At 47.1% G+C, this 12176-nt stretch overlaps 3 protein-coding genes across 5 annotated transcripts; 1 reads left to right on the forward strand and 2 right to left on the reverse strand.

Annotated features, from left to right (window-relative positions):
- The first annotated feature begins 1693 nt into the window (after window positions 1–1693).
- On the forward strand, window positions 1694–4246 carry LOC112348105 (pentatricopeptide repeat-containing protein At2g35030, mitochondrial-like). Its single transcript, XM_024680170.1, has one exon. The coding sequence runs from the start codon at window positions 1694–1696 to the stop codon at window positions 4244–4246; it is 2553 nt and encodes an 850-aa protein (XP_024535938.1).
- On the reverse strand, window positions 4185–5918 carry LOC112348061 (7-deoxyloganetin glucosyltransferase-like). Its single transcript, XM_024680033.1, has 4 exons — window positions 5655–5918; window positions 5272–5573; window positions 4675–5228; window positions 4185–4621 (listed from the first exon to the last, which is right to left on the reverse strand). Exons 1-4 carry the CDS (start codon window positions 5819–5821, stop codon window positions 4253–4255), a joined length of 1392 nt encoding a protein of 463 aa, XP_024535801.1. The 5' UTR covers window positions 5822–5918; the 3' UTR covers window positions 4185–4252.
- A 430-nt stretch (window positions 5919–6348) lies between these two features.
- Window positions 6349–8216, reverse strand: LOC9638164 (UDP-glycosyltransferase 85A1). 3 transcript variants are annotated; one of them, XM_024680051.1, is made up of 5 exons: window positions 8042–8216; window positions 7661–7962; window positions 7053–7615; window positions 6627–7000; window positions 6349–6561 (listed from the first exon to the last, which is right to left on the reverse strand). In XM_024680051.1, exons 1-4 carry the CDS (start codon window positions 8203–8205, stop codon window positions 6632–6634), a joined length of 1398 nt encoding a protein of 465 aa, XP_024535819.1. In that variant the 5' UTR covers window positions 8206–8216; the 3' UTR covers window positions 6349–6561; window positions 6627–6631. The 3 variants fall into 3 exon arrangements, with proteins under 3 accessions (XP_024535819.1, XP_024535818.1, XP_024535817.1); XM_024680050.1 differs by having other exon boundaries at window positions 6349–6583; XM_024680049.1 differs by having other exon boundaries at window positions 6349–7000.
- Between the last annotated feature and the right edge of the window lie 3960 nt (window positions 8217–12176).

Raw genomic sequence — 12176 nt, forward strand, 5'->3', positions numbered from 1 at the left:
CATTCACCTGTATACTCAGTGACTCTCATTGGGTGGACTCAACAAGTTGGGATTTGTGGGTGAATTTTGGGACGGGCTGCGGGACACGGGGTCTCGCGTATCTCGTTGCTCGAAAGCAATGTCCTCCTCCCAACACGCGGTAAAAACCACTTCAATCTAGGCAGACGAACTAGATAGTTAAGTTTTACACGTTTATATAATCAGGGATTAAAAAACTGGCTGCCACAGTTACACTTCCACGTCTCGAGCCTGTAATTGAGAACCCTTGAACAATGAAGTGCTCCCCAACATCGTGATGGCCTTGACCGCTGTTCTTGGTGTTCTTCTTCATGGGGGTTTCGAGGACGACATGGGTGTTTGCGCCGCCTGGCAAGGAAGCAAGCGTTGCACTTGTTATTGCAGCTCGGGGGGCTCGATCCAATCTTCTTGTCCTCCAAAGCCTTTGCGAGATGACACGGTGAGGAATTGATCCCATGTCCATGGCTGTGCGCGATGATCTTGGCGCTCTTGCTGTCTTAGGCTTCTGCGAAATAGACGATCATATACCTAGAATATACTTGAATATTTTAGGATTCGCCGGCCATGGAAACGTCAAGAAGAGCAGCAGTAGCGACTCCGCAGCCACGACAATCATCAATGCCGCCTGGCTTTGTTTTGCATGTTAGTTCTATTATTTAAGATGATACATACACGAACCTGGACGGATTCTTTGGCGCCACTCCTCGCGGATGGCTCGTCACTGCAGCATAGTTTCTCTAGAGCACAAGACGAGTGTGAGTCACAAGATTATCGGGCTGCAGCTCTTACCATCGCTGCTGAATCTGCCGCGAGCCAGGGTCGCTTGCAGCACGAGCAAAACAAGAACAATCTCGCAGAGGTATGGCTTTCGCATGTTGCACATTGAGTGATCTGAAGCGTCGCTGACCTCTCTCTGGGTTTTCGCTAGCTAGGCCCTAGGAACCGGTGAAAAACAACACAAAAGAGGAAGCACACACAAACACTCGCAGACACACTAGATACTAAACCAAAGCCTTAGAAACTTGTGAAGGATCGACCGTAATATAAATACGCTAGAATGCGCTCATCTCTCGATTTTTATGGTAATTGATGGCGGGGATTTGAGAACCTTTGTTCCAGAAAAGAGAGAGTTTTTAATCTTTCACCCCGGCAGCTTTGAGTCCAGCTGCGCTTAGCTTAGCAAATTGGGCTCACATTCCCATGAATGGATCCTCCAAACAAAATGGTGGAGGATGATCCCCACGGGGAATTCTTACGCGATGTAATGACGTGAATCCAACTTGTCCCAGTCTAGAATCTCCATGGATCGAAGACACGATCTATTTTTTCGCAACCATCTCTTACAGATGAGGGGCTCCAAAGCAGTGACTTGGCCAGGTTACAGAGAGGTCTGATCATCTCTTAGGCTCTCGAGTCAATGCTACCTCTAGATCACCATGGGTTGAAAGTTTTCTCAGTGCAATCGATCGCAAGCAGTGCTGGAATGAATCCGGAGTCTCGCATTGCGGATGGAACTCGAAGTTCCTATGCTGTGCTTGCCTTTGCTTTGCCGACCAAATTTTCTGGGTAGGAGCTGGAACCCAAACTTCGTTCCAATCGGACGAAGCCTCGCGATTCTCAGTCGCCGATCACGCTCCGTGGAGGTGGCCTAATTACAGTCTACTAAGAATGGGCCATGGATCGAGAGGATTGTCTCCGGCTCCTTCGATCCTGCGCTTCCATCTCCGCAGTTCGAGAGGTCCACGCTAGGATCCGCCCCTTTTTGGCGCCAAGCGATGCCTTCCTCCACAACAAGCTCATCGATGCCTACGGCCGGTGTGGCTGCGCCCAGAGCTCGCGCGCTGTTTTCGATGCCATGCCCGACGCGACCAAGAATCCCTTCTCCTGGACGCTCATCGTTTCGGCCTACGCGCGAAATGGGCTTGTTGACGATGCTCGCGTGCTGCTGGATGCGATGCCACATTGCAAAAGAGTGGCCTCCACCGCCATGATCTCGGCGTATGCCAGAAACGGGCATATCGACCGTGCCTGGGACGTGTTTGAGGCGATGCTGGAGAAAGATCTAGTTGCGTGGAACACAATGCTAGATGGGTTTTGTTCTTGTGGCTTTACGCAAAGAGCAAAAAATTTATTCGATTCCATGCCTCGTAAAGATGCTGTATCTTGGACCACCATCTTTACCGCATATGCCAAGAAAGGGTATCTAGCGGAAGTTGAAGTTTTGTTTCAGGAGATGCCAACGAAAGACCTTGTTTCGTTCAACGCGATGCTAGCGGCTTATGCACGTAGTTTTTGCACAGGAGAAGCTAACCGCTGTTTTATCTCTATGCCACAGCATTGTTTTATTTCCTGGACAACACTCTTTTCAGCATTTGCCAGTCTTGGGGATGCTGATCACGCAAACAGCTTGTTTCAGAGGATGCCGGAGCACGACCTTCTGTCAGCAAATGCAATGCTGGCATTGATGAGCTCGCGTGGAGATACCATCGAAGTAGAAAAACTCTTTTTTTCAATGCCAAAAAGAGATTTGGCTTCGTGGACCTCCCTCCTTTCGACATATTCTCACGCGGGCGATCTCCAGCAAGCTAGGGCCACATTCGATCGGATGCCACAGCGGGATCTCTTCTCCTGGGCAGTGATGATCGCTGCTTACGGTCAGAGCTCACGGCCCCGGGACTCGCTAAAGATCTTCGAGGAAATGCCCGAGAGAGATATTGTTTCATGGAACTCGATGCTCTCGGCGTGTGCTCGATGTGGACGACCCCTCCAAGCAAAGATGGTCTTTGATCGAATGCCACAGCATAACGTCGTCTCGTGCACGGCGATGCTTTCTCTATATAGCGACATGGGTTGGATCGAACAAGCCAAGCTACTGTTCGATGGAATCCAAGAGAAAAATCTGGCCGTTTGGAACGCCATGCTTGCTGCTTATGCTCACAACCGGCTTCTGCCCGAAGCTAGCCAGATATTTCACTCGCTTCCAGAACATAACATCGTTTCCTCGACAATCATGGTTTCGGCTTTAGGCCGAGAAGGGCATGTTGAGGAAGCAATGGACATATTTAACACGGCCGAGGACGACAATATCGTGCTTAAAAACTCCATGCTCTCTGTGTATGCCCAAAACGGGCATATCCTCAAAGCCAAAGACATGTTTGATAAGATGGGGGAGCGTGATCTTGCGTCGTGGGATATAATGCTATCCGGCTATCTTCGACATGGAAAGTTAGACGAAGCAAGGGATTTGTTTCATAGAATGCCCGAGCAAGACACTCTGTCGGTAACTTCACTGTGCTGCGCATATGCCCAAGAGGGGCATATCGAAGAATCCAAGCGCTTGTTTAGAAGAACGCCTGGAATGGATCTGATCTCTTCAACATTGATGCTAAAGAAATTTTCGCAAAACGGAGATATCGCCAGTGTAAAGGAGATCTTTGATGCCATACACGAGAAAGACAGCGTTGCATGGAATGTGATGCTCGATGCTTATGGCCGGAGAGGAGACTTGGAAGAAATGAAGCTCCTCTTTGATGAAATCCCTCGCTCCGAGGTATCAATGGCGAGTTGGAACACGATGCTCTCAGCTTACTCCCAGAGACGCCATTTAAAACATTCTCTCGAAGTGTTCCATAGGATTCCCGAGAAGGATGTGATCTCGTGGACGGCTCTTCTCGCAGCCTACGCTCAAAACGGGCATTTCAGCGAAGCTCGCCGGGTTTTCTATGTGCTCCCAGAACCCGACCGAGTGTCTTGGAATGCCATGATCGCTTCTTACTGCCACAATGGTCTTACGAAGCAAGCTCTCGATACCTTTCACTCCATGAAGATGGTCCAGATGCCCGACTCTGCAACCTTCGTCTCGGTGCTCATCTCGTGTAGCTCCCAAGGAAAGCTCTGCGACGCGAGACATCACTTTGTGTCGATGGCTCTCGACTTCTCCTTGCTTTGCACCAAGCAGCACTTTAGCTGCATGATCGATCTCCTCGGCCGGATGGGACGTGTGGAAGATGCAAAGGAGCTCATCAGTACAATGCCGTTTGTTCCAGACACTCTAGAGTGGGTTTGTCTCCTTGGTGCTTCGCGAAACCACAGCGACGTGACAAACGCCGCAAGCTCCATCACTGCTTTGAGCAGCCCGAGTGGCCAGGCGATCACACCACATTACGTGCTGCTAGCAAACTTGTATTCACTCGACCAACCAAGCTTAGTACAAGCAAAAGTTGATTAAACTTTTTCACTTCAATGCTCTCCGTTTCATGTCCTGGACAAAAGCTTGCAAGTTGGCATACGAGCTTCCGCCAGGTTTCACGGCTCCTTTGACAGTGTCGCTCAACTCCTTGGCTCTTTTCCGCAGCTCCTGTCCACTTTCCCCCATTACGAGCCTTACCACTTTTTCGATGCGGTGAGCGCTGGTTTGCTTGTCATGCTCCTCGACCGTGGCACGAAGACCCACTTTAAGATGATCCACGACCAAGGCACAGTTCGTGATCTGGTCCCCAAAGCACGGCTTGCACAGCATTGGAACGCCGGTAGCCAAGGCTTCCGTGATGGAATTCCAGCCACAGTGTGTGAGGAATGCTCCCACAGACTTGTGCTCAAGAACCTGTCGATAAGAACTTTCTTATAAGCTTTCACTTAATTGTTTCGCATGGTTACCTCCAGCTGAGGAGCCCACGGGATGACGAGGCAATTTTGGTTGTTCCTGACCGTAGCTAAGATCCTTTCTCGGGTGTCCTCGTCTTCAAAGAGATCCAGCCTCGCCACCCACAAGAAAGCACTGCCGCTCTTGTCCAGTCCGGCGAGAATCTCCTCCGCTTGATCGTGAGAAGCGGTTGCCAGGCTCCCAAACGAGATGTAGAGCACCGAGTTTGGAGCTTGCCGGTCGAGCCAGTCCAAGCAGCTTCGGTCCTGCCTCCACGGAGCGTGATCGGCGACTGATAATCGCGAGGTTTCGTCCGATAGACAGTACAAGGGCCCGATTGGAACGAAGTTTGGGTTCCAGCACCTGGAGATCTCCTTGATCTGCGATGGCTCCACCTCCAGGACGGAGTTGACGAGCACCCAAGCGTCGTTTCTCATTATCTCGTTCCTCTGCTTGCGTTTGAGAAAGCCTGGATCGTAAGGCTCCTCGATCTGAAGCGTGTCGGGAAGATACTTTGCAGCAAAAGAAGATGGCATTCCGGGGATGAAATCCAGAACTCTGCTACTTCCTGCAAAGAAAGCTCGTGAATGGAAAATAGAAGTGGTTTTTACCGTGTGCTGGGAGGAGGCCATTGCTTTCGAGCAACGAGAAATGGCAATACGCGAGACCCCGCGTCGCGCAGCCCGTCCACAAAGTTGCCCTGCAAATCCCGAACTTGTTGGCCACTTGCTGAGTCCACCCAATGAAAACGTCACTGAGTATACAAGTCAGTGGCGGCCGCTGGGAATCGCCCATGAGCTCCACCACGGTCTTCTCGAAATCGCCCCGCAAGCCCTCCATCGCGTCGAGATACATCTGGAGATTGTTTCCAAGCCGGCCAGATGGAAGGCACTCGTCCGAGATGCTCATGAACCTGTTACACAAGATCGAGAATCGATTCAAAGGGAAGATCGAGTAAGATTTAACACAAAAGAACTACATCTGTGTGAGGCACCTGAATTTCTCGTCACCAGTGGAGCTGCTTTTGTTCTTGCGGCCAATATTGAGGAAAGTTACGACGAATCCCATGGAGGCGAGCTTGCGGCAGAGATGCAACATCGGAGGTATGTGACCCTGGGCCGGAAACGGAAACGCGAGAACGTGAGGCGCCTGAGAATCCATGGCTTCCTCGATCTACCATACCCAAAACCTACATCTTTTCCAAATGGGAAAAGACACTCGAATAGAAAATTACTTTACGTTCGGCATCCGTGTCCTCCTTGAAACATGGAACTCCGTCAACCACCCAGAAAATTTGCTGGGCAAAGCAAAGCAACGCAGGAAACTCCTGTGGACGCCGACTTGAGAGTCAAATTCCATTTGCAATGCAGTTAGAAAAAAAACTACAAAGTGAATATAATAAATATTAGTCCATGGAAAGGAGAACTTCAATGGAATACAAGAGAAAGATTTTTGCGTATACTTGGTATTAATGAGAACTTAGAATACGGCCATTTAGAATATTCCTTGGACATGTTCCATAAGGCCGCAATTTCATCTTCTTACAGTCACCGAATTTTTCATGGGCGCCAGAGCTGGATCGAATGTCTTGGATGCCACAATGGTCTCACGATACAAGCTTTTTGACACCTTTCACTCCATAGAGGTGGTCCAGATGACCGACCTGTCTCAGGGCTAATCCAAGGAAATGCAAGAGTGGAGGAGTCTTTGTAGCAGTATATTCTTAATATTCTACAGCCGTTTGTTCCAGACACTTTGAAGTGCTCGTAGAGAACACAAGTTTGCTAGCAGCAAGTAAGTAATGCTATGCGATCGCTTGGCCACTCAGGCTGCTCAAAGCAGTGGCTTTTATCAGATCGCTGTGGTTTCGCGAAGCACCGCTTGTTCTTGGTGCACTTTCTCTGATCGAGGGACAAAGAAAGCCTATATTGCTGGTATAGATTGCAGAAAAGACTCGAAATATCACCTTTGTCAATTCAATGCTCTTCGTTTCATGTCCTCCACAAAAGCTTGCATGTTGGCATACGAGCTTCCGCCATGTTTTACGGCTCTTTTGACGGTGTCGCTCAATTCCTTGGCTCGTTTTCGCAGTTCCTGTCCACTTTCCCCCATTACGAGCCTCACCACTTTTTCAATCCGGCCAGCGCTGGTTTGCTTGTCCTGCTCCTCGTCCGTAGCACGAAGACCCACTTTGAGATGATCCACCACCAAGGCACAGTTCATGATCTGGTCTCCAAAGCAAGGCTTGCACAACATTGGAACTCCGGCGGCCAAGGCCTCCGTGATGGAATTCCAACCACAATGTGTGAGGAATGCTCCCACGGACTTGTGCTCAAGAACCTGTAGATGTACAGAACTTGATTATGAGCTTTCATCCTATTGTTTCTGGTACCTCTAGCTGAGGAGCCCACGGGATGACGAGGCTGTTTTGGCTGTTCCTGACCGTAGCCACGATCTTGTCTCGGGTGTCGTCGTCTTCGAAGAGATCCAGCCTTGCCACCCACAAGAAAGCACTGCCGCTCTTATCCAGTCCGGCGAGAATCTCTTCCACTTGATCGTGAGAAGCGGTTGCCAGGCTCCCAAAAGAGATGTAGAGCACCGAATTTGGAGCTTGCCGGTCGAGCCAGTCCAAGCAGCTTCGATCCTGCCTCCAGGGAGAGTGACTGGCGACTGCTAATCGCGCGGTGCGGGTGTCATCCGTACTTAGACAGTGTAAGGGCCCGATTGGAACGAAGTTTGGGTTCTCGCTCCTGGAGATCTCTTCGATCTGCGATGCCTCCACCTCCAGAACGGAGTTGACGAGCACCCAAGCATCGTTTCTCATTATCTCGTTCCTCTGCCGGCGCTTGAGAAAGCCTGGATCGTAAGGCTCCACGTTCTGGATCGTGTCAGGAAGATACTTCGCAGCAAAAGAAGATGGCATTCCAGGGATGAAATCCAAAACTCTGCTACTTCCTGCAAAGAGTTTTGTATAATAGTAGCTATGGAAATGGTTCTTACCGTATGCTGGGAGGAGGCCATTGCTTTCGAGCGACAAGAAATGGAAACACGCGAGAGCCCACGTCGCGCAGCTCGTCCACAAAGTCGCCCTGCAAATCCCAAACTTGTTGGCCACTTGCTGAGTCCAACCAATGAAAGCGTCACTTAGTATACAAGTGAGAGGGGGCCGCTGCGAATCGCCCATGAGCTCCTCCACGGTTGTCTCGAAATCGCCCCGCAAGCCCTCCATCGCGTTGAGATACATCTGGAGATTGTTTCCAAGCCGGCCAGATGGGAGGCACTCGTCAGAGATGCTCATGATCCTGTTTACATGAAGTTCTCAAATGGGTGCTGATAATCGATTCAAAGCACTCTCCAAGAGCTCGAGCACGAAAAAAATACCTGAATTGCTCATCAGCAGTGGAGCTCATGTTCTTGCTGCCAATGTTGAGGAAAGTTACGACGAATCCCATGGAGGCGAGCTTGCGGCAGAGAAGTATCATCGGGTTTATGTGACCCTGCGTGGGAAATGGAAACGCAAGAACGTGAGGCGGCTGGGAATCCATGGACGCTTCCTGATCTACCTTACCCAAATACTTTGTTACAGAAAAAACAATTGGTTATTATATAGGCTAGTGGTTACGACATGAGTTCGAATCTCGGTGGGACCTCGAAATCGTCACTTTCGTTTTAGGATGAAACCGGGGAATCATTCGCGATCCTCACACTCGAGCAGGGCAAGTGTTTGGTTCCAACAATATCCAACCTCCAAAGCTATGCTGCAGCTGAAGTTTCCTTCTGCAAGAACATTACCAAGGGATCCATCTCCCGGCATCTCAGAAACAATGGCGACCTGGTAAACAAGTTCTACGAGCGACTTTATGTGAGATTCATCCCGGGGAATCCATCTGACCTCCCACCTCATGTTAATCATTCAATGGCATTAGCGGGCATTTGGTTTTATCACCTCGTCAATGGTCCTGAAAAACCAAGGCATGCAGAACGTAGCATGAGTTTCGCGATCAATCAGTTCCTGCCGTAAAACAAGTTTGTCATGGTTCCAGAAACTATATGCATGCGTACCTCTTCGACCATATCGTTCCATGCCAGCTCCAAGCGTGTAACATGCCAGTCCTCGAAGGACGTGAACTAGGGTTGGCAACTCGCATCCGTGAGAACAATCAAGCAGAGAATTCCTCCAGGAACAATCTCTTGTGCTCGGCAGGATAAGAACCGGCAAAGATCCTCATGAGCTTGCACCACAAAGGCTTCATTCCTCGCCGTGAATGGACCACACCGATCATCCACGTTCCTCTCCGGAGTCTGGAGAGACGACCAAAATGCCCATAGAAGGAAGAACTAAATCGAAGGAATGAACTTGAATCCAGTCTCACCTTGGACAGCCAATGCGACGATATGTTACACATTACAATGTGGAGGCTGGAGCTGGGAAAGAGACGCTCGTAAAAGGATCCAGAGACAGCGGCAGTGAAGCGTCGCAGTGATGGCGATGACTGTTCTAGCTGCTGGAACAGCGTGTTGAAGTCATTGGAGCTCAAGTCCGAGAAGAAGGCTTGGATCTCGAGCATGCTCGAATTGCCTCGGCAACAAGCCCCACTACACGGATTGTGTTGTAGCCAGACGCACATCCCAGATCGGCTATGCGGACCGAGCTCGTTTCGTCATAGCCAAAGTCACTTGCTGCTATCACATTCTTGAGAGCTGGAGCAATGAGCGAGAAACCCATCGCTTGCTTGGCGGAGTTTCGAGTGTATTGATTCCCACTCCGCCCAGCATTCTAACTCGCCAGAAGAATGTCCCTAGTTTATAGATCCTGTGAGCGCAAGGTCGAATGAAGAAGGACTAGTCCACAGTCCTTCGTTCTTTCTCGGCGAAATCTACCAAACTCGCATCTAAGTTGGTAGGAATCTCCAATCAACCTATATCACAGTGATGATGCTTTGGCAAAGTTGACGAGGTTTGCATGCGACAAACCATTTAGCTGGACGTTTCCTTTGGCTGCATGGCGCAGCTCTTTGGGCTCACGTCTCAAACTTGTTGGTCTCTTTCCATGACAAATCTCACCATATCTTCGACATGGCTTGCGATTTCGTGGTGTCCACCACCCACGCGGTGTTGAAAACTTGCTCGGCCCAGCAAGGCAAGCACAGAATGGGAACTCCAGTGAACACGGACTCAAGTGCCGAGTTCCATCCGCAATGTGAGAGAAAAGCACCAACAGATTCATGCTTCAGCAATGAAAATCTTTCAAACCATGGAGAAAGAAAGAGGAAAATCTGGATTATTCATAAGAGATGATCAGCCCCTTCTCATTCTGGCTTGTCACTGGAGAAGATCGAAGAGGTTTTAGAGAATATACGCAATTATTCGTGAGTTTGTAAGAATATACTTAGAAAAAAAATCTATTTATAATAAATATATTCATAGATATATAAAAAAATTAAGAATCTGTAGAGAAAGTTGCTTGTGCATTAAATCTGGATAAATAATTCATCCAAGCAGGTAAGTTTATTGTTGATGGAGATTGAAGAGTACAAGTGCCTTTTAAATCCACAATAAGCAATCTAAGCATGTACAGCCATTCCATAGTTTCTCACAATCCAAACAGCACTGGCATTCAAGAAAACCAAAAGCTTTAATAATCTAAAAACAAAAAATACACTGGGAGAATTGTTTAATACTCTTAGAAAATAGAAAACCAGTGAAATGTGTATGTACATTCCCTAATGTCTCTAGGGACTAATACAAAAATTAGGTGTGCTACCCTCCTTGTAAAATTACACTAGTGATATGTCCTCGTGCTGGAGAGATGGATCTGGACACAGTTTGGCAAAACCTCTCCTTCTTGGCAGCAGTCACACCTTATTTGCTGACTTGAGGATCCCATCCAAGGGTCATTAGATCCCCTCTACCAGCCCAACGCACGGGAGCCATGCTCTACCACTCCACAAGCCTTACTTGTTGGCCTTCGGCAGAAAACTAGTTAGCAATATTCCCAACTTGATCTAAAACCATATTAATGGTCCTTATACTGCACTGGCGAGGCTAATGGCAGTTCTCTCCTTCTGGTGGTTACTTGTGCTAGGTGAAGCCCACCACATTTCACACCCAATTTCTCTGCCACAAGCAAATCCCTAGCATGAATTGCACACCAAAACACCTTGTTTCTGCATGACACTCAATCACTTCTGCTCAATCCAAGAGCATATACCACAGCCATTTCCAAGATAAGAATAAGGTTTATATTAGTTCATGAAATTTTAGTATAAGAAATTGGATATTCTAGGAATACCCTATTCAAACAAAAAATTGTGCATAGCAAGAAAACAAAATGCATGATGGAGCTCATCTCTACAATGGCAATGAAACGGTTTGGTGGTAACCTCTATGCTATCAAGGCAAAGATCGAATGCCACTCCACTCTGTAACACCATAATGTAAATAGCTTTGCACAAAACAACTGCCTCAATTAAGTATAGATTGATTGAGCCAAGGATTTTCTTGATTGCATACCTAAATGGGACTCTAACTTGCTAATATGTCAATTTACCTTTTATGTAATGCCCAAGAATGATCTAATAAAATGTAATGCTAGATGGCTCTCAAAGAATGGTTGTCATGAATCATTTTAACTAATTCTAGTTTGATGTAGTGATCCCAAATGAGATCTCCTTCCTTTGGGACTATGGCTGATGACATCCTTAGGTAGTTGATATGATGGTGGATTGGATGTTTGATTTTTTTTTCTTTATAAAGGGCTATTAAGCAAACCAAGCATTATTGCTAAGCACAAAAAATTATTATTTTCTAAACTTGTAGTGAAAATTATATATTTATATTAGTTATATAATACTAGTAAATAATATAAATGTCAAGATTAGGGTACCTTGTCAGAAAAGGGAAAAGTGCATAAACATTACAATTTAAACCCCTAAATTACACCTTTGTATCCCTGATTTTATATAGCCGTGGTATCTAAAGTTAATATAGCTCAACTTTATATAGCTTTATATATCATATGAGCTTATATGGTTGCAAAGCTTCGAAAGGAAATCTAAGTTGGATGCTTGTTTGTCCAGACACTCCAAACAGCCTGTATTTTTTATCTATAAAGATATGTTCAATTGTGTTTCCTCTTGTAGTGCAAAGGCCAATCATAATACAATTTGGATTCATGTATCAGACAGTATCCAAGGCCATCTTTTTGGAAGGAATTCACAAATACCCAAAAGTCGCATGTCATCCTTTCAAAGTGTTGCCTGGATTATACTTGTCCTCATACTATAGTGTGACTTGTGGGAAAAGAAGGAAGTTCATACATGAAAACTATTATATTTATCATATGATTTTTATTTTAAAATACTATTATAAATATGAGTTTGGTTTTGGATATGCAAGGTATTTAATTGTATGTCAATTTCTTACTATATATTACACTGCTGATTTGTGTATAATTTGATATATGGTACTGGATATAGAATATGCTTAAATATTCTATCATCTTATCTTGATAAAG

The sequence above is a fragment of the Selaginella moellendorffii genome, unplaced genomic scaffold (genome assembly GCF_000143415.4).
Source record: "Selaginella moellendorffii unplaced genomic scaffold, v1.0 SELMOscaffold_26, whole genome shotgun sequence".
NCBI classification, from domain to species: Eukaryota; Viridiplantae; Streptophyta; class Lycopodiopsida; order Selaginellales; family Selaginellaceae; genus Selaginella; species Selaginella moellendorffii.

Coding starts and splice junctions, on each gene's coding strand:
- LOC9638164 (XM_024680051.1), bottom strand. CDS start 8,205: ATGGATTCCCAGCCGCCTCACGTTCTTGCGTTTCCATTTCCCACGCAG. Junction 7,963..8,041: donor ACTGCTGATGAGCAATTCAG/GTATTTTTTTCG, acceptor TCATGTAAACAG/GATCATGAGCATCTCTGACG. Junction 7,616..7,660: donor TGGCCTCCTCCCAGCATACG/GTAAGAACCATT, acceptor AACTCTTTGCAG/GAAGTAGCAGAGTTTTGGAT.
- LOC112348105 (XM_024680170.1), top strand. CDS start 1,694: ATGGATCGAGAGGATTGTCTCCGGCTCCTTCGATCCTGCGCTTCCATC.
- LOC112348061 (XM_024680033.1), bottom strand. CDS start 5,821: ATGGATTCTCAGGCGCCTCACGTTCTCGCGTTTCCGTTTCCGGCCCAG. Junction 5,574..5,654: donor ACTGGTGACGAGAAATTCAG/GTGCCTCACACA, acceptor CTTGTGTAACAG/GTTCATGAGCATCTCGGACG. Junction 4,622..4,674: donor CGTGGGCTCCTCAGCTGGAG/GTAACCATGCGA, acceptor TCTTATCGACAG/GTTCTTGAGCACAAGTCTGT.